The sequence below is a fragment of the Hemitrygon akajei genome, chromosome 9 (assembly GCF_048418815.1).
Source record: "Hemitrygon akajei chromosome 9, sHemAka1.3, whole genome shotgun sequence".
Classification (NCBI taxonomy): Eukaryota; Metazoa; Chordata; class Chondrichthyes; order Myliobatiformes; family Dasyatidae; genus Hemitrygon; species Hemitrygon akajei.
Genome location: NC_133132.1, coordinates 45,804,257 through 45,831,894, shown reverse-complemented (window position 1 = coordinate 45,831,894; position 27,638 = coordinate 45,804,257). Strand labels below are relative to the sequence as shown.

General features: G+C 40.5%; 1 protein-coding gene across 1 annotated transcript in view; it reads right to left on the bottom strand.

Annotated features, from left to right (window-relative positions):
- armc2 (armadillo repeat containing 2) overlaps positions 1-22,282 on the bottom strand; it is a 98,487-nt gene extending 76,205 nt beyond the window's left edge. Inside the window, exons 1-5 of the mRNA XM_073055881.1 lie at positions 22,171-22,282; positions 11,434-11,712; positions 8,896-8,968; positions 6,950-7,115; positions 4,863-5,055 (exon numbers count right to left, since the gene is read on the bottom strand). Coding sequence (XP_072911982.1) covers positions 4,863-5,055; positions 6,950-7,115; positions 8,896-8,968; positions 11,434-11,648 — 647 coding nt within the window. The 5' untranslated portion in view covers positions 11,649-11,712; positions 22,171-22,282. The remainder of the gene's footprint in view (positions 1-4,862; positions 5,056-6,949; positions 7,116-8,895; positions 8,969-11,433; positions 11,713-22,170) is intronic.
- Positions 22,283-27,638: the final 5,356 nt, after the last annotated feature.

The following is a 27,638-nucleotide window of genomic DNA, read 5'->3' as shown; positions in this document are numbered from 1 at the left end:
ACACCTGCCCCTACACCTCCTCCCTCACTACCATTCAGGGCCTTAAACAGTCCTTCCAGGTGAGGTGACACTTCACCCATGAGTCTGTTGGGGTCATTTACTGTGTCTGGTACTGCCAGTGTGGCCTCCTGTATATCAGCGAGTCCTGACGTAGATTGGGAGACTGCTTCACTGAGCACATATGCTCCTTCCACCAGAAAAAGCAGGATCTCACAGTTGCCACCCATTTTAATTCTACTTCCCATTCCCATTCTGATATGTCCATAAGTGGCCTCTTCCACTGTCAGGATGAGGCCACATTTAGATTGGAGGAACAACACTTTGCCTCCAACCTGATGGCATGAACATCAATTTCTCGAACTTCAATAACGCACCCTCTCCCCTTCACCATTATCATTTTCCATCCCCTTTTCCCTCTTCTTGCCTGCCCATCACCTCCCTCTCGTGCTCCTCCCCCCTTTTCTTTCTTCCATGGTCTTCTGTCTTTTTCACCAATCAACTTCCCAGCTCTTCACTTCATCCCTCCCCCTTCAGGTTTCACCTATCACCTTGTGTTTCTCTCTCCCCTCCCCACACCTTTTAAATTACTCCTCAGTTTTTTCCTCCATTCCTGCTGAAGGGTTTCAGCCTGAAACATTGACTGAACTTTTTTTCCATGGATGCTACCTGGCCTGCTGAGATCCTCCAGTACTTTGTGTGCGTTGCTTGGATTTCCACCATCTACAGATTTTCTCTTGTTTTTAAACAGTTGTTGTATGTGCAGTCTCTCCCATCTCAGCCACTGAAGTTTGTAACTCCTCCAGAGTTGTTATCGGTCTCTTGGTGGCCTCCCTCACTAGTCCCCTTCTTGCACAGACACTCAATTTTTGAGGACAGCCTGCTCCAGGCAGATTTACAGCTGTCCCATATTCTTTCCATTTCTTGATGATTGACTTAACTGTACTCCAAGGAATATTCAGTAACTTGGAAATTTTCTTGTTACCATCTCCTGACTTGTGGTTTTTCAATAACATTTTGGTGGAATTACTTGAAGTGTTCTTTTGTCTTCATGGTGCAGTTTTTGCCTGGACACTGACTCACCAGCAAATTGGATATTCAAGATACAGGAAGTTGAGAAGCAGGACCACAAAGGTAGTAATCTCAGGATTACTGCCTGTGCCACGTGACAGTGAGTATAGGAATAGAATGAGGTGGGGAATAAATGTGTGGCTGAGGGATTGGAGCAGGAGGCAGGGGTTCAGATTTCTGGATCATTGGGACCTCTTTTGGGGCAGGTGTGACCTGTACAAAAAGGATAGGTTGTACTTGAATCCCAGGGGGACTAATATCCTGGTGGGGTGGTTTGCTAAGGCTATTGGGGAAGTTTAAACTAGAACTGCTGGGGGGTTGAGAACCGAACTGAAGAACCGGAGGAAGAGGTGGTTGGCTTACAAATAGAGGAAGCTTGGAGACAGTGCGAGAGGGAGGATAGGCAGGTGATAGAGAAGGGACGCGCTCAGACTGATGGTTTGAGATGTGTCTATTTTAATGCAAGGAGTATTATGAACAAAGTGGATGAGCTTAGAGTGGATCAACACTTGGAGCTGTGATGCTGTAGCCATTACAGAGATTTGGATGGCTCAGGGGCAGGAATGGTTACTTCCAGTGCCAGGCTTTAGATGTTTCAGAAAGGAAAGGGAAGGAGGCAAAAGAGGTGGGGGCGTGGCACTGTTGATCAGAGATAGTGTGACAGCTGCAGAAAAGGAGGAAGTCATGGAGGGATTGTCTACAGAGTCTCTGTGGGTGGAAGTTCAGAACAGGAAGGGGTCAATAACTCTACTGGGTGCTTTTTATGAAAGGTGTAATAATAACAGGGTTGTCATATTTTAATTTCCCAAATATTGAATGGCATCTCCCTAGAACAAGGGGTTTAGATGGGGTGGAGTTTGTTAGGTGTGTTCAGGAAGGTTTCTTGACACAATATGTAGATAAGCCTACAAGTGGAGAGGCTGTACTTGATCTGTAATTGGGAAATGAACCTGGTCAGGTGTCATATTTCTCAGTGGGAGAGCATTTTGGATGTAGTGATCATAATTCTATCTCCTTTACAATAGCATTGGTGAGAGATAGGAACAGACAAGTTAGGAAAGCATTTAATTGGAGTAAGGGGAAATACGAGGCTATCAGTTAGGAACTTGAAAGCATATATTGGGAATAGATATTCTCAGGGAAATGTACGGAAGAAATGTGGCAAATATTCAGGGGATATTTGCGTGGTTCCAATCAGGCAGGGAAAGAACGGTAGAGTACAGAAATCATGGTGTACAAAGGCTGTTGTAAATCTAGTCAAGAAGAAAAGCTTACGAAAGGTTCAAAAAACTAGGTAATGATAGAGATCTAGAAGATTATAAGGCTAGCAGGAAGGAGCTTAAGAATGAAATTAGGAAAGCCAGAAGGAGCCTTGAAAAGGCCTTGGTGGGCAGGATTAAGGAAAACCCCAAGGCATCCTACAAATATCTGAAGAGCAAAAGGATAAGACATGAGAGAATAGGATGCGCTGGAACTTTTGGAAAGCATCAAGTTGGATAAGTCACTAGGACCAGACGAGATGTACTCCAGTCTACTGTGGGAGGTGAGGGAAGAGATTGCTGAGCCCCTGGTGATGATCTTTGCATCATCAGTAGGGACAGGAGAGGTTCTGGAGGATTGGAGGATTGCGGATGTTGTTCCCTTATTCAAAAAACGGAGTAGAGGTAGCCCAGGAAATTATAGACCAGTGAATCTTGCTTCAGTGGTTGGTAAGCTGATGGACAAAATGCTGAGAGGCAGGATTTATGAACATTTGGAGAGGCATAATATGATTAGGAATAGTCAGCATAGCTTTGTGAAAGGTAGGTCATACCTTACGAGTCTGATTGAATTTTTTGAGGATATGACTAAACACATTGATGAAGGTAGAGTAGTAGATGTACTGTACATAGATTTCAGCAAGACATTTGATAAGGTACCCTATGCAAGGCTTATTGAGAAAGTAATGAGGCATGGGATCCATGGGGACATTGCTTTGTGGATCCAGAACTGGCTTGCCCACAGAAGGCAAAGAGTGGTTGTAGATGGGTCATATTCTGCATGAAGGTCGGTGACCAGTGGTGTGCCTCAGGGATCTGTTCTAGGACCCTTACTCTTCGTGAATTTTATAAATGACCTGGATGAGGAAGTGGAGGGATAGGTTAGTAAATTTGCTGATGACACAAAGGTTGGGGGTGTTGTGGGTAGAATGGAGGGCTGTCAGAGGTTACAGCAGGACGTCGATGGGATGCAAAAATGAGCTGAGAAGTAGCAAATGGAGTTCAACCCAGTTAAGTGTGAAGTGGTTCATTTTGGTAGGTCAAATATGATGGCAAAATATAGTATTAATGGTAAGTGTGGAGGATCAGAGGGATCTTGGGGTCCAAGTCTACAGGACACTCAAAGCTGCTGTGCAGGTTGACTCTAGTTAAGAAAGCATACGGTGCACTGGCCTTCATTAATCGTGGGATTGAGTTTAGTAGCCGAGAGGTAGTATTGCAGCTATATAGGACCCTGGTCAGACCCCACTTGGAGTACTGTGCTCAGTACTGGTCGCCTCACTACAGGAAGGATGTGGAAACTATAGAAAGGGTGCAGAGGAGATGTTGCTTGGATTGGGGAGCATGTCTTATGAGAATAGGTTGAGTGAACTCGGCCTTTTCTCTGGAACGACGGAGGATGAATAGGTGACCTGATAGAGGTGTATAAGATGATGAGAGGCATTGATCGTGTGGATAGTCAGTGGCTTTTTCCCAGGGCTGAAGTGGCTATCGTGAGAGGGCACAGTTTTAAGGTGCTGGGGAGTAGGTACAGAGGAGATATCAGGGGTAAGTTCTTATAACACAGAGAGTGGTGAGCATGTGGAATGGGCTGCCAGCGATGGCTGTGGTGCGGTTACGATAGGGTCTTTTAAGAGACTCCTGAATAGGTACAAGGATCTTAGAAAAATAGAGGGCTATGGGTAATCCTAGGTAATTTCTAAGGTAAGGACGTGTTTGGCACAGCTTTGTGAGCCGAAGGGCCTGTATTGTGCTGTAGGTTTTCTATGTTTCTATAATCAATTGAACCACCTTGTCTGCACACAGGTGATCTCCAGTTAACTAATTATGTGAATTCTAAAACCAACTGGCTGCACCAGTGATGATTTGGTATGTCATATTAAAGAGGGTGAATACTTTTACAATTATTTTGAGCTTTATATTTGTAATTAATTTAGATCACTTTGTAGAGATCTGTTTTCACTTTGACACTAAATAATCTTTTTCTGTTGATCATTGTCAAAAAATGCCAACTTAAATCCACTGTGATTCAATGTCATAAAACAAAAAACATGAAAACTTCTGGGGGGGGGGGGGGTGGGAGTGAATACTTTTTATAGGCCCTGTACATGAACCTGCAGGCTCACATTCAATGCTTTAAAAATAGCTTTTTCCTCTGTGTTATTTGATTTCTGAATGGTCCATAAACCCCTACATACTACCTAATTAATCCTCTTATGCATGATTTAATTTGTAACTATATTTATTTTAGTCTCGCACTGTACTGCTGCCACTGACAACAAATTACACAATGTGTCAGTAACAATAAATCCAATTCTGCTTCCGATTCTCAAAAGAATAATGCCAACAACCATCGAGAATGAGGAGCTAAAGAATCAAAGTGTTTAAGGTAAACATTACTGAGAAGTTTATTTCATCATTTATTTATCAGCAGCTTACTCTGATGCTACTTTAGACAAAACTATAAATTTATTTCCAAATGCATTGACTATATACTTCCTAAATAATAGTAACTTCAATCAATCAAACAATTACCTCTTAAGACTATTCTGCGTTGAAAGTGAGTTAGTATGCTCCATACTCCTTACAAACAACATCTCTTCTCCCTCACATTTTGTGTTCCAAGTTGCGAACATATTTGTGTTCAACTGTGATGAGGCAGATTTATCAGCATCATATGAGAAGCTGTTAACACTGCAGGATCCAACTGAATTGAACTTCTTTATAACTGCAAAGAAAGCATAAAACACTGCATTATTTAGTGCAAAGCTACAATGAACACATAGGCTTAAACATTTATCTGAAACCAAAGAGGAACTGAACGACACACATCAGAATTATGCTCAATTTATAGCCAAGACCTTATTAATTTTTCCTATTTTTCTTTCATACTCCACCCCTATAATCAATCAAACTAAATATTGTTGTGTGGAGAATGAAGTCAGAATCAGGAGGGAAAAATATTGGAGAGGGGGAAAAGATAACAGGGTAGGAGCGATGTTGTGGAGAGGGAAGAACGGAAGAGGCAATATCAGAAGTTATGCTGAGAGAGCAGGGTCAATATTCATGTTTTTCCTGCAAATAAATTGGAAAAATACTCACCTGCTAAATATATCATACACTACCTTGCTTCCCAAGGTAGGTTTCCCAAGTCCTGAGAAATTAAGCCAGTTAAAATTTGATGCATGGCACAGTACTTTTCTCCTATGTACAGTATATACAAGCAGGAAGTATAGTATTGGCTATACACAGGAAGCAGGTTTAAACAATCAACATGAAAAACTTTATAACTATGTAAATAAATCATCAATAACTTACTTGCTGGCTTTTAAAGGATTCATTTGAAAAAGGTTTAGGAATCAGTTGGACTGCACTTTAAAGCTCCAACAATTGTGGAAATGATTTTCTGTCTGCACAGGAGAACCCTTGTGCAATTTTTCCCAAAAGAAATGAGTATTAGTGAAGTATTGCTGAACCTAGCAGTGAAGCGGGGGTCGGAGGGGGGGGGGGAGTAAGATCTCCAACAGAATAGATCTGAAAAGATGAACAGTCAAGAGTATGTAAAGGGATTGAGATCTTTAAGCATAAAGTGGTATACACTCATGGGCATATTGAAGGTGAATATCTGGGGAAAATGGGCATTAACACTGTAAAAACGTATCTTTTTTATATCTTAATGGTCTGATACACAAGATAGTCAAGTACTCAACTTGCAAATGAGTCAGTAAAAACACGTTGCCTTTCAAACAAAAATGTTGCCAATTTAGAAATGATTAAATTTTGAATAGTATTTGAGAGTTTTGTTTATTGTCAGTAACAAGGTAATACACCATGTAGTATCAAGAGTTATGGAATATTGTTGTCAGTCAGTAAGGAAAAAAATGATCCTACATGGAGGTAATAAAAGCATAAAATGCAAATTCAGCAAAAAATGGTTAGAGCCAGTACTAAAGCAACTGATTTAATGGAGGTGCCTTTCTGATATAACACCTGTGAGATATGAAGTCCACATTGGAATCAAACAGGATATCAAATGTTGTGAATATATCTTAATAAGCATTGCTTGAAGTAAATTTATTATCAAAGTATATACATGAAACACATACTTCTCTTAGATTCAATTTCTTGCAGGCACTCACAATAAATATAAACAAAGGCAATGAATTAATGCAAAATCGCACACAAGATGGACAAACAAAAACAAAATAATAATAATAAATAAGCAATAGCTATCAAGATTGTGAGATGGCGAGTCCCTGAAAGTGAGTCCATAGGTTCAGTGTTAGGGTGAATAAAGTTGAGTGAAGTTATCCCCTCTGGTTCAAGAGCAAGGGGTAATAATTGTTCCTGAGGCTCCTGTACCTCCTTCCTTATGGTAGCAGCGAGAAAAGAACATGGTCTGGATGGAGGGGGTCTGTGAATATTGATGCTACTTTCCTGCAGCAGTGTTCCTTGTAGATGTGCTCAAAGGTGGGGAAAGCTTTATCCGTGATGGACAATTGAATGTTAAAAACACTAGAAAAGTACAGTGACGAAACTACTTCAGATGAATTCCTATATTTCCAGGAAATAAAAAGCTGATAAATAACCCCAAAAGACTGAAAACATTTTTAGCTACTTACTTTCTTCAGGATGATTCACCTTGTCAGGCAGAAGATTTCCCTGGGAAGCTACTTTAAATAATCGTGCACGAGTATTGTTTACTTTTTTAATCTCTATTGGGTCCAGTGGGGGTTTTGGAATGGAAGGATGTTCATCTTTAGACAAGGAAGTAGGAACTTTTGGTTTCTGCTCCAGAAGAAATTAAGAATGAAAATAAATTCTAACAAATTAATATGTTTAAATTCTATCAACATGTTAAATATGTAAAATGTTCTTTCAGTAAGTGGCTCAAGCAGCACTTGAATAAATAGAAAAATATTAAATTTTAACTCATACAATTTTTAAATAAACATATTTGTATGTGTTCACCATAAATATGCCAATAATGCACAATATAAATCTTTTCCAAACTGATTGCCCAGTTTTATCACCCAAAATTTCAATGTTAAATATGCAAAATTGAGCATGTTCATGTTTGTTTGATTACGTTAAGGATGTGATGCTGAGGCTTTATACAGCATTGGTTAGATCACGCTTGAAGTATAGTGAGCAGTTTTGGGCTTGTTATCAAAGAAAAGGTGTGCTGCCATTAGAGAGGGTCCAGAGGAGGTTCACAAGAATGGTCCTGGGAATGAAAGGGTTAACATGTGAGAAGCATTTGATAACTGTACTCAATGGAGTTTAGAAGAATGTGGGGGGGGGGGGGTCTCACTGACACCTATCAAATACTGAAAGGCCTAGATAGAGTGGATGTGGAGAAGATGTTTTCAATTGTGGGAGAGTCTAGGTCAAGAGGGTCCAGCCTTAGAATGCAAGGACGTCCCTATAGAACATAGATGAGGAGGAATTTCCTTAGCTGGAGGGTGGTGAATCTGTGGAATTCATTGCCATAGACAGCTGTGGAGGCCAAGCCAATGGGTATACTTCGAGCAGAGGTTCTTGATTAGTAAAGACATTAAAGGTTATGGGGAGAAAGAAGGAGGATAGGATTAAGAAGGATAATAAAGCAGCCATGATCAAATTCTGGCGGAGATTTGATTAGTCAAGCGGCCTAATTTTGTTCCTATGTTTTATGGTTTCAATACTGGAGTATTCAACAAATCAAAGAATAGGAATTTCCTAATTTGCTGTTGGTGATGCCCAAGTCAAATCAGACTCAAGGGGGCTATTATTCTCCTTTGATTTTGGCATCATGTGCATGATTGAGAGTTGGCAACAATGGCAGCAAAGAGAGACCAGCAAAGCCCAAGGAAAAGAGGGAGAATTATACACATAGTGCATTGACATTAAAAGGGTGATGGGTTGGGATGGAGCTGCAGTTTTCAGTTCTTCATTATTAACTTCTACCTCCCATCTACCTCGATCTGCCCACCTCTCCATTTCTCCCTACCCTGTTTGCACCACCTTATCTTTTGCAATTTGTGTTCGAGTTAATATCAAACCCAAGTATCAAAAGGACATTGTTTTATGGACAGCATCACAAACTTTGGCCTAACAACTATGTGTAAAAATCCTTTAGATGGGGCCTCTGTGAAGCATTTACTGGTAGGTCTCCTGGCTATTTTCCTAAACATAACTCAGTATTATTGAGGCACCTGCAGTGTCCAAAATGCTGTATTTTGCAAGATAACTAAACCACTAAAACTATGGATCTAAATAGTTCTGCACTGAAATATATTCTCTACCACTTCTGATAAGACTTCAATTCTGCTTTTATTTTAAAGTAATTGCTACCAAAGCCACAGAGTGTTCAATTTTGCCTCTTCTTTTTTTTAAAATCTTTTTCTATTAATTATTATTGAAGATCAACAAAAACATTAAGTCATTATGTATATGTCATTATGTACAATGAAGAATTAAATTAGCAAATAACTGGTTAACAAAGCTAAGCAATATATCAATAATAACAAGAAAAAATAAAAGTGTTAAGAATATTCTTAACAATTTTGCCTCTTTTTACACTCACATGCTCTAGTGGGCTGAGGCGTGCTCCTGACAAGGGTCTTGAATCACCTCCTTCAAAACTGCGAGCATGAAGACTGTAAAAATAAAGCAAGGAAATTATTCCTTTCGTGTGCTTATGATGAAATACTCTGTTGCATTATTTAGGGGCAATATAAAATCCCAAAAAATGAATTGCTTGGAGTTAAAATATAACTTGAAGTTTGAATACTGCAATATAGCCAATTAAGTAATGAAAAAAAAACAAAGACACTCAAAGCATAACTGTGCAAAGATTCATCAGACTCATTCCTAAACTGATAGGTTTGCCACATGGGGAAAAATTAGTATTCTGAAACTATAGCAACACAGAAAATGCTGGAGGAACTCAGCAGGTCAGGCAGCGTCTATAGAAATGAATAAACAGTTGACCTTTCAGGCCAAGACCCCCCTTCAGGACTGAGAAGGAAGGGGGAAGATGCCAGAATAAAAAGGTGGGGTGGGGGGAGGGAGGCTAGGTGAAAGGTGATAGATGAAGCCAGGTAGGTGGGAAAGGTAAAGAGCTGGAGAAAAAGGAATCTAATAAGAGAGGAAGTGGACCATAGGAGAAAGGGAAAAAGGAGGGGAACCAGGGGGAAGTGATAGGTGAAAAGAGGTAAAAGGGCAGGTTGGGGAATAGAAGAAGTGGGGGGGCAGGGATTTTTATTTTTAAAAACAGGAAGGTGAAATCTTTATTTATTCTATCAGGTTGAAAGCTACCTGGATGGAATACAAGGTGTTGCTCCTCCACTTTGAAGGAGCCATGGACCAACATGTTAAACCAGGAACAGGAATCAGAATTTAAATGTTTGGCCACTAGGAAGTTCCGCTTTTGATGCACTGATGACGCGGTGCACCAATTTACGACGGGTCTCACTAATGTAGAGGAGGCCGCATGGGAAGCACCAGACGCAGCAGACAGTAGGTTAGCAGGTGAAGTGTTTGAGGTCCTGAATGAAGGTGAGAGAAGTGGTGTATGGCCAGGTGTAGCACTTAGGCTGCTTACAGGGATGAGTGCCTAGAAGGAGATTAATGGGGAGGGACGAATGGACTAGGGAATCATGGAGAGAGCAGAGATGGACCAAGTGAATTTAAGGGCAGGGTAGAAGTTAGGGGCAAAGTTGATTAAATTGACGAGCTCAGCATGACGAGCTGAAGCAGCGCCAATGCAATCATCAATGTAGCACAGAAAGAGTTGGGGAGGAAACTGGGGAAGGCTTCGAACATAGACTGTTCTACGTAGCCGATGAAGAGGCATGCATAGCTTGGGCCCATGTGAGTACCCATGGCTACCCCTCAAGTTTGAAGAAAGTGGTAAGAGACAAAGGAAAAATTTTTCAGGGAGAGGACCAATTTTGCCAGATGATGGAGAGTGGTGGTGGAAGGGGATTGTTTGGTTCTTTTGCCAAGAAAGAAGTGGAGGGCTTTGAGGCCTTCCTGATGGGGGATAGAAGTGTATAGGGACTGAACATCCATGGTGAAGATGGGGCAGTCAGGGCCAAGGATCTGAAAGTTACTGGGGAGACCGAAGGCGTGAGAAGTGTCACAGATGTAGGTGGAAAGGGACTGAACTAAGGGAATAGAATAAAATTGAGATATGAGGACATGGATTCAGTGAGGCAGGAGCAGGCAGAGACAATAGGCCTAACCGGACAGTCTGGTTTGTGAATCTTAGGTAGATGCAAACTGAAAATGTAATTCCTGCCAACAGCGATGTCTATCTAGCTAATTTCATTTGCCCACATTAGACGGTATCCTTCTACTCTCTTTATATCCAAGTACCTATCCATGGCTTCTAAATGCTGCAATTGTATCAGTCTCTGCCACTTCCTCTCGCAGGTCATTCCAGATAACCCCTATTGCTTGTATGGAAAAACCTGACCCTCAGATCACCTTTAAATTTCTTCCTTCTCACCTTAAACCTATTCCTCGTAGCCTCAGACTCTCCTACCTTATGAAAAAAGACACTAATAATCTACAATATCTATGTTCCTCATAACTTTATAAATCATAATAAGCTCAGCCTGCTACATTCCAGTGAGAAAAAAAGTTTCCTAATCAAACTCCCCTTATGACCAGTCACTGGAAGAACTTCATGATGGTCAATGTCAGATCCACCAAGCAGTAGCCTTTAAGGTATGTTACCTTATTTTTCTTAGGATGATAGTGGTAGAAGATTAAATATACCATTCCTTATTATCAATACCTTCTACTATTCTGCCATAATTTCTAAAAGTAATAATAAATATTAGCTTGTTCATTTTTGAAGATTGGTGCTTTCTCGTTTACAAGGCAATAAACGTTTACTTAATTTACTCTGATTTGCTCCTCACCAACCCCAGGAATTAATAATTAATTCAATAAATCCACAACTTTTTTAAAAAAATGTTAAAAGAATATTGAAGCTCTACTAACAGATATATTCAGAATTCTCTTTCATATCAGATGAAACTGGTGGCAGCATATTTTGCTATAACAAACAGACACTGAGAAATATTTAAATCTCACAATCTGATGTCTTTACCTGAAAGAAGATGGAGGCCGATCATTATGTGTGCGAGAGGAAGTAGAGTCAAAAAGTTTTCTTTGATCATCTTTAGGAGTAAATGGTCTTTGAGTCTTTAATATTCTCAGTGAGGATCGGGCCTCACTAATAATCTCTGCACTGGTCTTCTGATGAGATGTTAAATCCCCCAAAGTTGAAGTTTTTACAGTCCTTTTGGTCCTTGTAGACTGCATCTTTCCCAACGCAGATTAATAGCTCTAGAACTTCTCCGTTTCGTGTATACAATTTAAGTATGGACTGTGGGCAAAAAAGATAAATTACTTTCAAACTTAACAATCTTACGGAAGGACTTCTAACCATCTGTAACTACAAATATTGACCATCTTGATAATTCTAAAAGACCATGATCACCTATATCATATGACATGCCACATAACGAATAAATAATATTTCTGAAAGGAATATAATACTGAACCAAGCTAACCCATTTGACAAGTAGCAATATGAATGATCAGAGGGGAAGAATTGCCTTTAGTTTAAGACCTCCAATTAATCAGCAACTCTGTATTTTATCATAACTGAGCAAAGTCAAACACAAGACTTCCACAGGAATAACTGAGCAGCACACACAAAATGTTGGATGAACTCAGCAGGTCAGGCAGCTGATCTATGGAGGAGAATAAACAACCGACGTTTCAGCCTGTAACACTTCATCAAAACTGGAAAGGAAGGGGGAAGAAGGCATGGGAAGGTGAAAGGAGTGCAAGCTAGCAGGTGATAGGTGAAACCAGGTTATAGGGGAAGGATGGTGTTCCTCCAAAACTTTGTGTATGTTGCTATTGACCTGTTGAATTCCTCCAATTTGTGTGTGTTGCTACCACCATTGATGCTGTCCCACCCATATCTCCTCCATTTCCTGCACATCTGCTCTCACCTACCTTGTTTTCACCTACCACTCGTGAATCTCTGTTGCTAGCACATAATTCTCTGTAACTTCTGCCATGTACAAAAGGATTCTTAGATTTAAGCACATCTTTCTCTCTAACCCCACTCCCCCAACTCTCCATTTTCCACAGGGTCACTCTCTACGAGACTCTGTTGTCTACATGTCCCTCCCTATTGATCTCCCTCCTGGCATTTATCTCTGTAAGCGGGTCAAATACTACACCTGCCTCTACATGTCCTTCCTCACCACCATTCAGGGCCCAAGCAGTCCTTCCAGACAAGGAGACACATCACTGCGAATCTTTTGGAGTTTGCTACTGCATCTGCTGCTCCTGGTGCGGCCTCTTCTACATTGAAGTAGATCGAGGGACTGCTCCAGTGAGCACCTTCACCACAACAGGGGGATTTTCCAGTGGCCACACATTTCAATTCAACTTCCCATTCCCATTCCAACATGATAACATTCAAACAGGCAAGACATTAAAGGATAAGGTCCTAATAGGATTTGTATGAGGGGCAAACGATTGTCATTTACGCGTTTTGCCAAAAGGCCCATATCTGAGCTGTATAACATTATGACTATGATTTTATAGCTCTATAGCTGAAATTCCTACCCAGTCAAAGACTGCAACAAATCAACCACCAACTAAATACCACAAAATAACTCATTAGAAACACTTTTTCTGTGGTAAACTGTGGCAAACTATCACCACAAACAATGAAGAGGCAAGCTAGGCGAGGTGAACTCGAGGGTTGAGCCACGCGGGTGTGATTCAAACTCCGAGCATAGCATTTTTGAGGAAAAGCAAGGTTGAGGCATGGTTGAGACCCTGTCGGAGTCGGAGATGGAGCGAGCAAATTGAAGAAGAGTTGGTATGGAGGAGTTTCATAGCCCATCCACCTAAACCAGGAGCGAGGTTTTATTGATCTAAGTGTTGAGCCGACTTGGAAAGGGCGAGAATGGCCACAGGCTGGGCAGGGGGGCATAGGCCCAGAGCGTATGGCCGCAGCAGGACCCAGGTCCTTGTTCAGGGGACGATTGGATGTTTGGACAATTTAACCGCTGGCCTAGATAGACTGAAATGGTAGGGTATCGAGACCAGAAGCAAGGGGCGAACTGATTTCACTCACTCTTCCACAACGTTTATTCCTCACACTGTGCTGCCGAGGCTGTGAGCCTGCTCTAGCTCCTATGCGCTTCGCGCCTGCGAAATTTGCAGCAATTTGCCCCGCTGTGTGATAAATTGCGACTGAGGCTATGGGCCTACTCTAGCTGCTCAGGGATCGCTGTCTATGGATTCAATTTAGTTTGGAATGCTGTTGCTTGCTTTTACTGTCTGCAGGATTTGTGTGTTTTGTTTGTCTCTTTCTCTGCGCATTGGGCGTTGGTCTTTTTTTTAAAAAATTGGGTTCTTTCAGGTGTTTTGCTTTCTGGCTGCCTGTAAGCAGACAAATCTCAAGGTTGTATAATTTATATATTCTTTGATAATAAATGTACTTTGAATCTTTTAACTATTTCTGAATGAGCAGCTGAAGAGGTGAAACTATGGTTACAGTATTTCAAATCATCTTGGTTTTAAAATTCAAAGATTCAAAGAACATTTATTGTCAAAGTACATATGCAGTATACAACCTTGAGATTTATCTATTCACAGACAGCAATGAAACAAAGAAACATCAAGGAGCCCATTCAATAAAAACCCAAAGCACAAAAAAAATCACACAACGGCAAAAAACAAGTGAAAAACACAGAATATAAAACTTCAAACCACAGAGTCATTGAAACAGTCTAGGAATGTTCAGATGAGTTCAGTTCAGTTCAACTTAGACTGGCTCTGTAGGCTGCAGATCCAACCTGCCCCGATCAAAATCACACAAAATAGCAAGAAAAGTGGATTAACTAGAAACTAGAAGCACATATAGCATGGGCTTCACAGTCCAATCCACAAACTGTATCGATTAAACCTTGACCAAGACCCAAGACTCCGGCACCATTCTTCAGCAGTATCGGACGAGAGTGAGAGAGAGAGACCAGTCAAACACAGGCACCTTCTTTCAGCAGCAGCAAGCAAGACAGAAAGACCAGTCAAATGCAGGCACTTTCCTGAGTGGGAGAGAGAGGGAGGGAGAGGGGGAGGGGGAGATATATATCAATGTTGGCAGGCGGTGCTGAATACCCGCTCGCCTTCTGCTCTCGTCCTGGTAGCTTTCAATCTTGTCTGCTGCTTTAATTGGTGAGATTGGCGAGAAATGGAGCCCGTCTCCTGGCCACTCTGCTTGAAACCTCCCCAAACTTCCTCAGAGACAGCAAAGTACCAGATCACTCAATCAGCCCGAAAATACATTATCAAACTGTAAATCACAGACTCCAATTGCATGCAGCTTAGTAGCAGAATCACATTTGAAAGAAGAAGTAAAATAAAAAGTCTTATGAACTGTCTTAAGGACGTCACCTTCAGTAGCATTGTTCAGTTTTTCTTTTGGCTATCAGTAACTAATTAAATGTTACGAGATAAAAGTCAGGAGTTTATCAATTTCCAGCTTTTATATTGCACACAGAATCGATGCTGGTTTCCCGTGAGGGTAATCAGATGAACAAAGGAGGTCTTTCTTCTGATTAGGCTATCCCTTTTGGCTCAAGATGATCTGATTCCATTCCAGTTCTGTGTATCCTAAGGTGGTTGATAAGACCTATGTAGGCCCAGCAGACTACCACAGGTTCAACAAGAAGTACTCAATGGAGGGGATGGACAGTTAGCACATATAGTTGAGTGCTCCTGTCATTTTCACTGGGTTTCTGTCTGCTCTCAATGAAGGGATGAGGTTTTCAGTGCCATCTTGAACAGTTTTCCATTTCAAGTGGTCATGGGCCAGAGATTGCCCTGAGTTTCTGAAACTATTGCACTTTATCGAGGAGGCTTTCAGAGCATTCTTACATAATTTTCATCGACTTCCTGGTTGCCTTTCGCTATAACAGAGCTTGGAGCAGAGTTCCTCTTTTTGAAGACTGCACCTACTGGGGCCATCTGAATGTAATTAGAAAAAAAAAATCTAATGGTGGATCATTTACTTTGCCACTGAATATAGAATATGGAAGCCATGGAAAATTTTGTAGTGACAGCTTTGGTAATAAAAGAAAAGTAAAACGCTGCAGAGCTGCAAATGTGAAATAAAATAGAAGATACTGGAAAATCTTAGCAGACCTGCCAACATTCATGGAAAGAGAAACTGGTTTAATGTTTCAGGTCAGAGATCCCCAGTTGAAACCAAAAGAGAAATCATGTTAGTTTTTTTTTGTTGTGGAAAAAAGGAAAGGGATGGTAAGAGAGAGCACAGATCTCAAGTAGATCTAGGCCAGAGATGCACTGCAGATAAAAAGAAAAGATAATCCAGTCAATAGGATAACGGGAGAAAAACCATGAGATGAGGTAATTAGAGTGAGACTACAAACAGAAGAATGTAAAAGCTGCATAATGCAAGGCTGTAGGACATGTTCTAGCTGTGGTAATATGATACACTGATAACTAACAGCAGAAATGGGTACTTCTGATAGAGAGAAAAAGTGGATTGCCTTAAGTTGCAGAAATCAAAATGCAGAAATTTGAGAGTGTCATGGGGCAGAATTGAGTACTGTCGCTATTACTAGGGAGAAGGTGCATGGAAAAGTTGAAAGGTCTAAAGGTAGGTAAGTCACCTGGACCAGGTGGACTACACCCCAGGGTTCTGAAAGAGGTAGCTGAAGAGATTGTGATAGTATTAATAGTGATCTTTCAAGATTCACTACATTCTGGAATGGTTCTGGAGAACAATAAAATTGCAAATATCACTCCACTCTTTAAAAGGGGAGAGAGGAAGTCAAAAGACAGGAAATCATAAGCTGGTTTGCCTGACCTTAGTGGTTGTCAAGATGTTAACAATCCATTATTAAGGATGAGGTTTCAGGAACTGGGAGGCATATAATAAAACAGAGCACAGTCAGCTTGATTTCCTTAAAGGAAAATATTGTTTGACAAAATCTGCTAGAATTCATTGAGGAAATAACAAGCAGGATAAACAAAGGAGAGTCAGTGGATGCTGTGTACTTGGATTTTCAGAAGGCTTTTGACAAGGTGCCACACATGAGGTTGGTAAACAAGTTAAGAGCCCATGGTGTTCTGGAAAAGATGCTACCATGGACAGAAGATTGCTGACTGGCAGGAGGCAAAGAGTGGGAATAAAGGGGACCTTTTCAGGTTGGCTATCAGTGACTAGTGATGTTCCATAGGTTTTGTTTTGGGTCTGTTACTTTTCACTTTATATGCTAATGATCTGGATGACAAAATTGATGACTTGTGACCATGTTTGCAGAGGATACAAAGATAGATGGAGGAGCAGGCAGTGTTGAGGAAGCAAGGAGTTTGCAGAAGGATTTGGACAGATTAGGAGAAGGGGTAAAAACAGTGGCAGATGGAATACGATATAAGGAAACGTAGTATGATCACGCGCTTTGGTAGAAAGAATAAAGCCGTAAACAGGGAGGAAATTCAGAAATCGGATGTGCAAAGGGACTGTGCAAGATTCCCTAAAGGTTAATTTGCAGATGAGTGAGTGGTATGGAAGGCAAATACAATGTTAGCATTCATTTCAAGAGACAAGAATATAAAAGTAAGGATTAATGCTGAGGCTATTGTACACACATTGGAGTTCAGAAAATTGAGATGGGATCTCATTGAAACATATTAAATATTGAAAGGCCTAGCTAGACCTCAGGGTAGATTTTTCCAATTGTGGAAGAGTCTAGGATCAGAGGACACCGCCTCAGGATACAAAGATGTCCATTTAAAACAGAGATGAGAAAGAATTTCTTTAGCCAGAGGGCAGTGAATCCTTGGAATCCATTGCCATAGACAGCTACGGAGGACAAGTCATTGAGTATATTTAAAACAGAAACTGATAGGTTCTTGATTAGTAAGGGCATCAAAGGTTACAGGGAGACGGCAGGTGAATGCGGTTGAGAGGAATAATAAATCAGCCATGATTGAATGATGGAGCAGACTTGATGGGTCAAATGGCCTAATTCTGCTCCTATGTCTTATGGTCTAAAGGAAGCAGAGGGAAGGGGACTGAATAGGTCTGAAAACAATACTCTTACACATACATCACAAAAATCTAGGTAACATTTGGTTCCCATTGTTACAACTTTGACCTGGAGAAAGAGAATGAAGTTGAAAGAGGAGTTGCTCAATGTGTGAATGTGTTCAACCAAGCAAATGTTAGTGCAGCACAGGGGTGGGGAGAAAGAAGCCAGAACCACAGAGAAGCCTAGTGTGTGATAGAGGTGTAGCGGGATCATGGTAAACATGAGCCAGTTAGTACAGGGGAGATAGAAACCATTAAAGTGGCAGAGAGGATAAGGGTGTTCTCAATGTAAATGGGAAAAACTGGACTGGGGTAAGAAGAATGGATTCAAAGTAGGAAGAAGTAAGTTTGATGGGGCAAGAGCAGATTGAAAATATGAATTTACATTTGTGAATCTTTGGTAGAGATAAAAGTACTTCTGTTTAACTGGGAGACTACAAGGCTGGAACCTACGGAGAGAAAATCTGCAGAGGAAATGAGATCCAATCTTCAGTGGTGGGTCACAGTGCAGTGTGAGGAATGATGATGTCTGAAAATTGATACTCTGTGAGAGAAAGGACTACTTGTCAGACCACAATTGCACACCCCTTGTTTGCACGTTTAATGACAATATAAGAGTTCGTTCTTAGTGATGAGAGGACTGCAAGTTCAGAGGAGGTCAGTTTGAGTAACTGAGGAGACTGGAAAAATCAAGCTTTCATGATTTTTCTCAAGTGTCTTTAAGTGCTGTTTATAGGTTTCCATTGATCTCAAATTCACACATGTAGAAAGACCCCTACTATCTATGTTTTAGGTTTTGATTTTCAAATACTTTTCCCCACACAACAAAAAGTTGAATTGACAGATTGAAGGCAATAATGAAGCAGTGTGCTTTCTCTCAGGAGTAGGTCTGAAGGTATAGAAAGTAGGTAGAGGACATTTGTTTTGCAGATGTTCAATGCAAGGGCTATTGCCTTGTACATTTTAGTGATAAAATCAATGATGACTTGGACCTCAGCATGCAATAGTGCTCAAACATAGTTTACTTACTGTAGCTTGATGACTGAGATTAATTCTTAAAGGCATCGATCAAATAGTTTTCTATTTGTCCCATAGATTAGCTCTACTCCAACAATAACCTACATGAAGCTTCATGGAGGTAAAATACACTAATGCAAAAGGAAAAGTCCTGATGGAGGGTTTTGATTCAGTCCTTTTCCCCAACAGCTGCTGTTCAACTCACTGACTTCCTCCAGCAGATTGTTTGTTGCTCCAGATTCCAACATCTGCAGTCTCTTGAATCTTCCCTTCCAAAAGGAAAGATTGAGATTACTGCTTGACATTGCTTGACGTCAATCTACACTGAAATTTGGTCTGTGGTGGACAAAAATCACAGCTTATATGTCACCATATAGTAAACAAAGGATGGAAATGAAATTGAAGGGCAGCCAAGTTCAAGTATACTTCACAGTATCCACAGGAAAATCCTTCAGCAAAGTCAAAAAAGACAGTGTATTGTGGTCCTCGGTAATCTTTCAAATTTCTGTCAGACTCATCACTGGATATAAATTCCTCTTCCCTTGCTACATTTTAAAGGGATCACTCCCTTTTTGACTCTGCTCTTCCAGCCCCACACATTATTCCCTATCTTATGATGCTTCCCCATGCAACCACAAGAGATGCAACACTTGCCCTTTTATCTCTTCCCTTCCCACCATCCAGAGACCCGAAGAATCATTCCAGGTGAAGCAACTTTCAATCTGCTCTACTAGATTCAATGTTCACAACATGGTCTTTTCCACATTGAAGGAACCAAATGCAGACTGTGTGACAGCTTTCCGAGTACCTGCATTCTGTTTACAGTGGTAATCCTGAGCTTCCAACTGCTTGCCATTTTAATTCTATCACATGCTCGCTCTGACCTGTCAGTCTATGACCTCTTGCACTGCTGCAAGAAGGCTCAACGCATACAAGAAGTAACACATCTTCCATCTGGGTACTCAGTAACAAATTCTCCAACTTCAGGTAACTCAGTCACTCTATCTGTATCAGAACTAGCCATTTCTGCTTGTCATCATTTTGGCTCAGTTTTTCCCTTTTCTGTTAATAGAGTCTGGTCTGCAGGGCACATCCCATGGCTCTATTACTAGCAATACATAAACGAGACAAAATAGCAGAATGGACTTTGAACTGCCACACTAACTAATCTGGTTTTCCCCCTTTAATCTATCTGTCCTTCAGTCATCTTCTCCACTGCACAAAACTAACCTGCTTTCTCTCTTCCCAGTTTCGACAAAGGGCCCCAAAACCTGAAATGTTAACAGTTTTTCTTTACATATGCTACCTGACATGCCCAAGAGTTCCCAGCAATTTCTGTTTTCATTTCAGGTTTCTAGCATCTGTAGTTTGTTTCTTTTACTTATTTTCATATAGTGGTTGATGCTCTGTGAATTTCTCTTGGAATAAAAATCAGAAATTAAAAGGGCTCCTGTTAATTGGGACACATCAGGACCAGTATATTTTCGACTAATTAAGCTGCTACCCTTAATTAGCCGGGGCTTCATGCAGATAGTTAAAAAGGTATAAAAATGACAAACTTGATTAACAAATTATGTACTCAAATTCAAAACAAATTAGAGCACTACCAATACTACTGCAGAACTACAAAACTGCATATTAGTTCCAAATACTTATCAATAGAGGAATTCATTCTTATCACCTTTTTTGACTATAAATGAACAAAATAGTCTACTGTAGATAAGGACTGCCTTCATACAATACTGTCAGTGATTACATCCTCCAAATCTTCATTCTCATTGTAACATTCAAGATGACTGTCAATGCCTTCAAATTCTTCATCGTTTCTAACTCAATGAAAAAGTGAAGTCGTTTCATTTTCACTCCCAGCCATTTATCGCATCTTCAAGCCCGATTGCTTGAAGCTGCAGCAAGCAAAACAGTTCTGAATTGTCTTACTGCTTATTGCTCACCAAATATCAGTGACAAAAATCGCTGTATTTTGCACACAAACACATGCAACTAACACTATTTTTAAAATTGTTTGCTTAAAGCACAGTATTGTGTCTATCGGCCATACAAGTGCACGTGATTGACATTAGCTAGAAACTGTTCAGCAACAGTCTCATGTCTTGATTAAGCAGTATAGTTTCCTAAATAAACAAAGGGAATCTCAGCTATTTTCTCAATTAGTTTTTGTTCTTTCAGAGTTGTCCCAAATAAGTGGCTGGCCTGATTAAATGACAACCCAATTAACTGGAACCCACTGTACTTTGTTCTTTTAGACAGAAGGATAAATATCACAAAGATAGTGTTTCTGAAATCCTTTGGTGTGTCTTTATCTTCCCAGGTGAAAGAGATGGATGTTTGAGTGTGCATATTATGAGTCTGCTGTTAAGTCTGAGTTTGCAGGGATGCTCCAAAGGTCTTATTTTCCAGTTGGCATATCAGCATGTTGTCAACCAGCACTAATAGTAAGGCTAGACTGTATTACTCACTGTGTCATGGAATCAGCAACATTCACATCAAGCCACAGTCTCTAGAATTCACAAGCTCTCAGAGCTCTCCTTCGGTTTGGTTCTCATTGAGTTGAGGCCCAGGATGTTTGGGCATTAGGTGACCTTGACAGCACTGAGAAGTGATGAGCAAGTTGCTGGACTTCCTGTACGCTTTACACTTACCATCTGTTGATTATTTTATAGCCTCCTCTTGGATCTCAGCCTTCAGGTCCATTTTGTCAAGGCGTGGCAGATATTCTAATCCAAGAACACCCTGTATTTGTGGTTAATTAGATCCTGGATCTTCAAATTATTATTTTTAAAAAACCTGTCTTGATATTTCCTGATACAACAGTCTCTTTACAGATACTACTAATGGTAGACCAGGACAGTCTAAGCACTGTGCTCTGCAACTGAATGAGAGATATCATGTAATCTGTAAGTGTATTGAGTAAAGGGCACATTAACACCAGTTGAAACTCGATAAACAAAAGAAATCAATAATCAATGGAGAAAGAGAGGGGGAGATTAGAGTGATCCAAGTAATCTGGCTGCACTTTTCCCTTGTATCTAGTCTGATCAAATATAAAATTGATTTTAAAGGTCACATTGAACATGCAAGAAATGAAATATTTAACTTTAATTCAAGAGTTACTATAATATATTAGATTAGACTCCTCAAAGCACAGTGAAAGATATTTACAAGAGAGGATTCAACGTTTGCCCCAGAAATAGACTGGAATAGGTTTAATTAAAGCATTATTTTCTTCAACTATAAACACGAACACTGTGTGATTCACACAGAGCTTGAGTGCAAATACAGTAACTATTTGGGAAGCTAGAAAGTTATCAACAAATGCTCGTCGTTTGCACAGGTTGCAGCTCCCCTTACTGTAACTCGCTTTAAGGCTAGATCTAGGCGTCATTTCCTGTGAGTTGTTGCCATGACAACAGTAACCAGTGGTTGGCTTCCACTGGTGTTACCCGGCCTGCTCAGTGTTCAGTTTCCATGGTAACTGTACACAATTACTAGGAATCGCCACGCTCAGTTTTTTAAATAAAATCACAACCAAGCTTCCCGGCTCCTAAACACTAGCAACGCGTACCGACTGACGGATAGCATTTTATAAGCGGAGGGATTCCCGACGCGCGCCGGATTCTCCCCGAACTAACAACATTTTAGCTAGATTCTGCGAACCTGCTGCTGCCGGTGGCCAAGGATCGAAGCTTGCTGTTCATCCCATGAGCCGGGAGAGTTATTACCGCTGTTGACTTCCACCAACCGCAAACAGTCGTGAGCCGGTCCTATCGTGCATGCGCAGTGGTGAGTTCAGACGTCATTTTCACGCCGCTCTGCGGGGGGGGGTCGTGACGTCACGGCCGGCACGTGCAAGGTTCAAGGTCGAACTCCATAACCTTCAGGTGTGGCTGTCAGTCCGAGAGTAATGGCCAACGCTGACCGCTGAAGGCGGGTAGATGAATCAACCATATCCTTAAAGTGTAAAAATAATTGGATGGGACTTAGCTTAGATGAGTTGGATGGAAAAAACATAGTTTCCGTGCTGTATAACTTCATGGCTCTGAGAGTAAATAATAGGCAGACTCCATCCATTTATCCGCCATCCAACTGTTATCCAGCAATTCACATATAATTTACTTTTGACTAATTAGTCAATTATACAGTGGCAGAATTAGGCCCTTCGGTCCATTTGCTCCACCATTTCATCATGGCTGATTTATTATCTCCATTCTCCTGCCCAAACACCATCCTAGAACAGTGCAGGCCCTTCTGCCCAAAATGTTCTGCCGACTCTAATATCAATCTAACCCTTCTCTCCCCATAGTCCTCCATTTTTCTTTCATTCATGTGCCCATGTAAGAGTATCTAAAATGTCCCTAATGTAACTGCCTCTACAACCACCGCTGACAGTAAAGTTCACACACCCGAGTAAACAAACTACCTCTGAAACTTCCCCAATCCCTCACCCAATGTACCTTCACAATCACCCTAATATTAAGCCCTTCGTATTAGCTAACTAGGCCCTGGAAAAATCTCTGAATCTATGCCTCTCATGAGAGGAAAACACCTCTCATCCTCCTTCTCTCCAAAGCGAATAGCATAAGCTCACTCAATCTGTTTTCAGAAGACATGCTCTCTAATCCAGGAAGCATGCTGGCAGATCTCCTCAGGACCCTGTCTAACACCTCTGCAACCTTTCAATAATGAGGTGACCAGCAACTGAACACAATATTCCAAGTGTGCCCTCACCAGAATTTTACAGAGCTGCCACATTACCTTGCAGCTCTTGAATTCAATTTCGCAACTACTGAAGGGCCACATGCCATACGTCTTCATACTGTTCCCACCAAGCAGCATGAGTGCACAGCCGCACAGTAACTGAAAAGCTCCCACACACATAGCCTTTGTTGTGCAGTTGAAATTTTCTTTCATATAATGTTAATATAGTTTTGAAATTACGATTATATGATTTTGAAATCTATGTTAATATAATTGCCAACTACGCTGTAATTATGTGTCAATGAATATAATCCGTAAACTTTCTAAATAATAAACATACCTTTACTTAGAAACATTTTACAGCTCAACGTATTTACGTTGTGTTACAAGTTACAATGCTTACAAATTGTAATAATAAACACAAAATGGAAGGAGGTAGCACATTGTTAATAAACCGCCAGTCCGCTGAACACCCAGGTTGTAACAGACATTTAACAAAAAAAAAATGTTTATAGTGTGCAGTTTTCAGACTGTGTAAAAATTTCCTGCTCAGAACAATGATTGGTCTGTGCAGCTGAAAAAAATTAGAGGGAACATTGTTAACCACATGATAACGTTGTTATCAACTTCACGGCATCATTGAATGATCTATGAACGTGGACCCAAGGTCCCTCTGTTCCTCCCCACTGCTAAGATCCTTGCAGTTACCTCTATAATCAGCCTTGAAGTTCATACCTCCTGACTTTCTGAATGACCTTACTGTTGGTACCTTGTTAATTGTATTCCTAAAATCAATATATAATACACTCACTTCATCAATCTGCATTGTCACCTCCACAAAGAATTCCATCAGGCTCATGGGGGATGATCGACCCCTCACAAAGCCATACTGACTATTCCTAATCAGATTATGCTTCTCCAAGTGCTTGTATGTCTTGTCTTTAATTCCAATAGTTTTTCTACCACTGAAGTAAGGCTCACAGATCTATAATTCCCGGGGCTATCCCTATTGCCTTTCTGGGAATAACATTTGCCACCCTCCAATCCGCTGGTATTATTCCTGTGGCCAAAGGCATCACAATCTCTTCCCCTGCTTCTCATGGTAATCTGGGATATATCCCATTTGGCCCCAGGGATTTATCAATCCTAAAGTTTTTTGAAAGTTCCAAAATGTTTTGAGTACAAGAAAATAGGATCAGGAGAAGTACATTTGGCACTTCAAGCCTGCCCTGCTGTTGATATGGTCACAGCTGATTTGCATCAGGCCTTAACTCAATTTAAAGGAAGAAAAGCATACTGAGCTTACAAGTGATTCTTATCTTCATGCACCTATGAAATTATTGTTAAAGTTCTCATTCAGATAGAGCAGACTGTTGGAAAATTGCCAATCAGGTCACCATTTGGTTACCTAACACACAAATTATAGACTTTACTAAATTTGCTAGTAAATGCATTTATTGTCATATCCTCATATTCTTACTTAGCAGTGGAAGGAGAAAGTTGTGTTTGAGGAAAATTAATAACTTTTGTATGTGGGTGACCCATAAGGTTTCTGATCGGATATTCCACCAGGCTTCACAGTCCAAGTTTAGTTTGCATTCTGGACACAAATGGTCTTCAAATTTCAAAACTGAAAGTAAATTTACTATCAAATTGTATAACTGTCACCATATATAACCCTAGGATTAATTTTCTTGCAGAAATACTCAATAAATCCAATTACCATAATAGAATCTTCCCACACACGTTTGCCCTAATCTTGACCAAAGTCCAGTTTCAAGAATTGTTTGTATAATAGACATTATAAAGGTGGGCTTTTCAGTCCATCTCAACTATCACACCTCTCCGTAATAATCCCACTGTGAGTTCCGGAAAGAAACACAAAGTCCAGATGATGATTAACTGATTTTTAAGGCATGGCCCCTTTAAAAATGAATGCTTTGTTTAACATTTAGATTGAATGTTTATGATATCAGATTTTGTTGTAGATTAGAGCTTGCTTATTTGGAAGCCAATGGGAATGCAGTATTTTGAAATCTGGGACAAAAGCTCTAAGATGATTAAAGATCCCTCTACCCAACTGTTTGTATTCAGCTGCAGATCCTATTCATCCATGTGTTTACCTTCACTTATCATGCAGGATTTTGCCTATCTTTGCTGCTAAGGTGAAGGTGCAGCAAGAACAACTACTGTGCATAGTGTCATGCGTTTGATGAAGGATCACCAGCCTAAGATGATAGCCCTACTTCACAAATTTGCCATCTAACCGTTGAACATTTGTGGCATTTCGCAGCATTATAATAATGCAGAAAATTACATTTTACAGGTGGCACATTTTACCGGTGGAGGGGGTCATGATGTGAAATTGCATTCTTACAAGAGCTGTTACTCTATTTGTGAATCAGCTTATGTAGTTCCATTGATATGTTATTTCTGCTGATATTCTTTATCATTCATTATTGAGAGAGTTTTGAATATGGACCTTTAGGTTGATTTCATCTTTTCCTTTTAGCATCTTGAACTCAAGTACCATTTCTGACAAACAGTTCATGCTTTTTCCACCAAGATACAGGAATAATTCTTGCATTTCTTCTAAATTAATATTTTGTATTATTACATACAATGTACAATTAGAACATTCAACCTATCTAGTCTATACAGCTCTTAGAGCAATCTACTCAATCCCAGTTCTTTATTCCCCTGTTACACATTCTCTCACACATACTTATCAGTTTCATCCTGATTCTCTTCTTCCAATAGCCAATTAATCTACCAGTCAACATATCTTTAGGGTATGGGAGGAAGTCAGACCACGTACAGTAGATTCTTACAGCACAGAAACAGGTTCTTTGTCACACAGGATCTGCACTGACCATCTATTTACACAAATAAATGGCTGCAGGAATTGTGAGGCAGCAGCATTAACTGCTGTGCCACTTGCTATCTGAAGGAATCAAGAAATATCTCCACTGGGAGTGGAATGTAAAGTTAAATGGAATTATTTTGTACTACAAGGAAAAGCATCTACAGTGTGCATTCATAAAATTATAGAATGATTAATAAGAAGTGGAGCTTTGCAGTGATACCTCCATTGATAGCCGAAGGAGCTCTTAGAAAGGCTTGGAAATCTTAAAGTGGACATTACACTGGACACTCATTTTCCAGAAGCAAAAGGTGCTGATAAAATTTTCTGAGAGGATTGCAAATCTTTTCACCAGTACAAATAAACTCTTCTCAGTCTTCCAGCTGGGTGCAGCTTTTGATTATAACCGACGTTTCGATGACAAACTCTGCCATCAAGCAGAGTACAAAGTAAATTGCAGGATGCTTGGTAGTGTGGAGGGATCTGGGGGTACATGTCCACAGATCCCTGAAAGTTGCCTCACAGGTAGGCAGGGTAGTTAAGAAAGCTTATGGGGTGTTAGCTTTCATAAATTGAGGGATAGAGTTTAAGAGTTGCGAGGTAAAGATGCAGCTCTCTAAAACTCTGGTTAGGGCACATTTGGAGTACTGTGTCCAGTTCTGGTTGCTTCACTAAAGGAAGGATGTGGAAGCATTGGAAAGGGGACAATGGAGATTTACCAGGATGCTGCCTGGTTTAGAGAGTATGGATTATGATCAGAGATTAAGGGAGCTAGGGCTTTACTCTTTGGAGAGAAGGAGGATGAGAAGAGACATGATAGAGGTATACAAGATATTAAGAGGAATAGATAGAATGGACAGCCTGTGCCTCTTCCCCAGGGCATCACTGCTCAATACAAGAGGACATGGCTTTAAGGTAAGGAGTGGGAAGTTCAAGGGGGATATTAGAGGAAGGTTTTTCACTCAGAGAGTGGTTGGTGTGTGGAATATACACTGCCTGAGTCTGTGGTGGAGGCAGATACATTAGTGAAATTTAAGATACTACTAGACAGGTATACGGAGGAATTTAAGGTGGTGGTGGGAGGCAGAGTTTAAGGGTCGGCACAACATTGTGGGCCGAAGGGCCTGTACTGTGCTGTATTGTTCTATATTCTACCTTCTTCGAGGATAGAGATGAGTAATCTCCTTGAAGACGATGGCAGAGTTTGTCATTGAAATGTCGGTTATGACCAATGCTTGTACCCGGCTGGAAGCCCGTAAAAAGAGTTTATTCATCATATATGCCGGGAAAGCATTAGATCCTTTCTTGCCAGTGTTACGTATCCCGTAACTGGGTCACTTACCAGCAAAGATAGAGAGGTCCGTTGAAGTCTGATGGTACTATTTTTAAAAGTCTTTATTTATAAAGGGGCACAAAAATAAGATTAATACAAACATTCAGATAATATACGTCGTCAATACTCAATCTAAAATCGTGGGTATAGTAATAATCATCAATAAGAAATAGCTCTATCGTTTGTCTAGGGGATAATATATTGTCCGATGGAAATATAAAAGTCACTCAG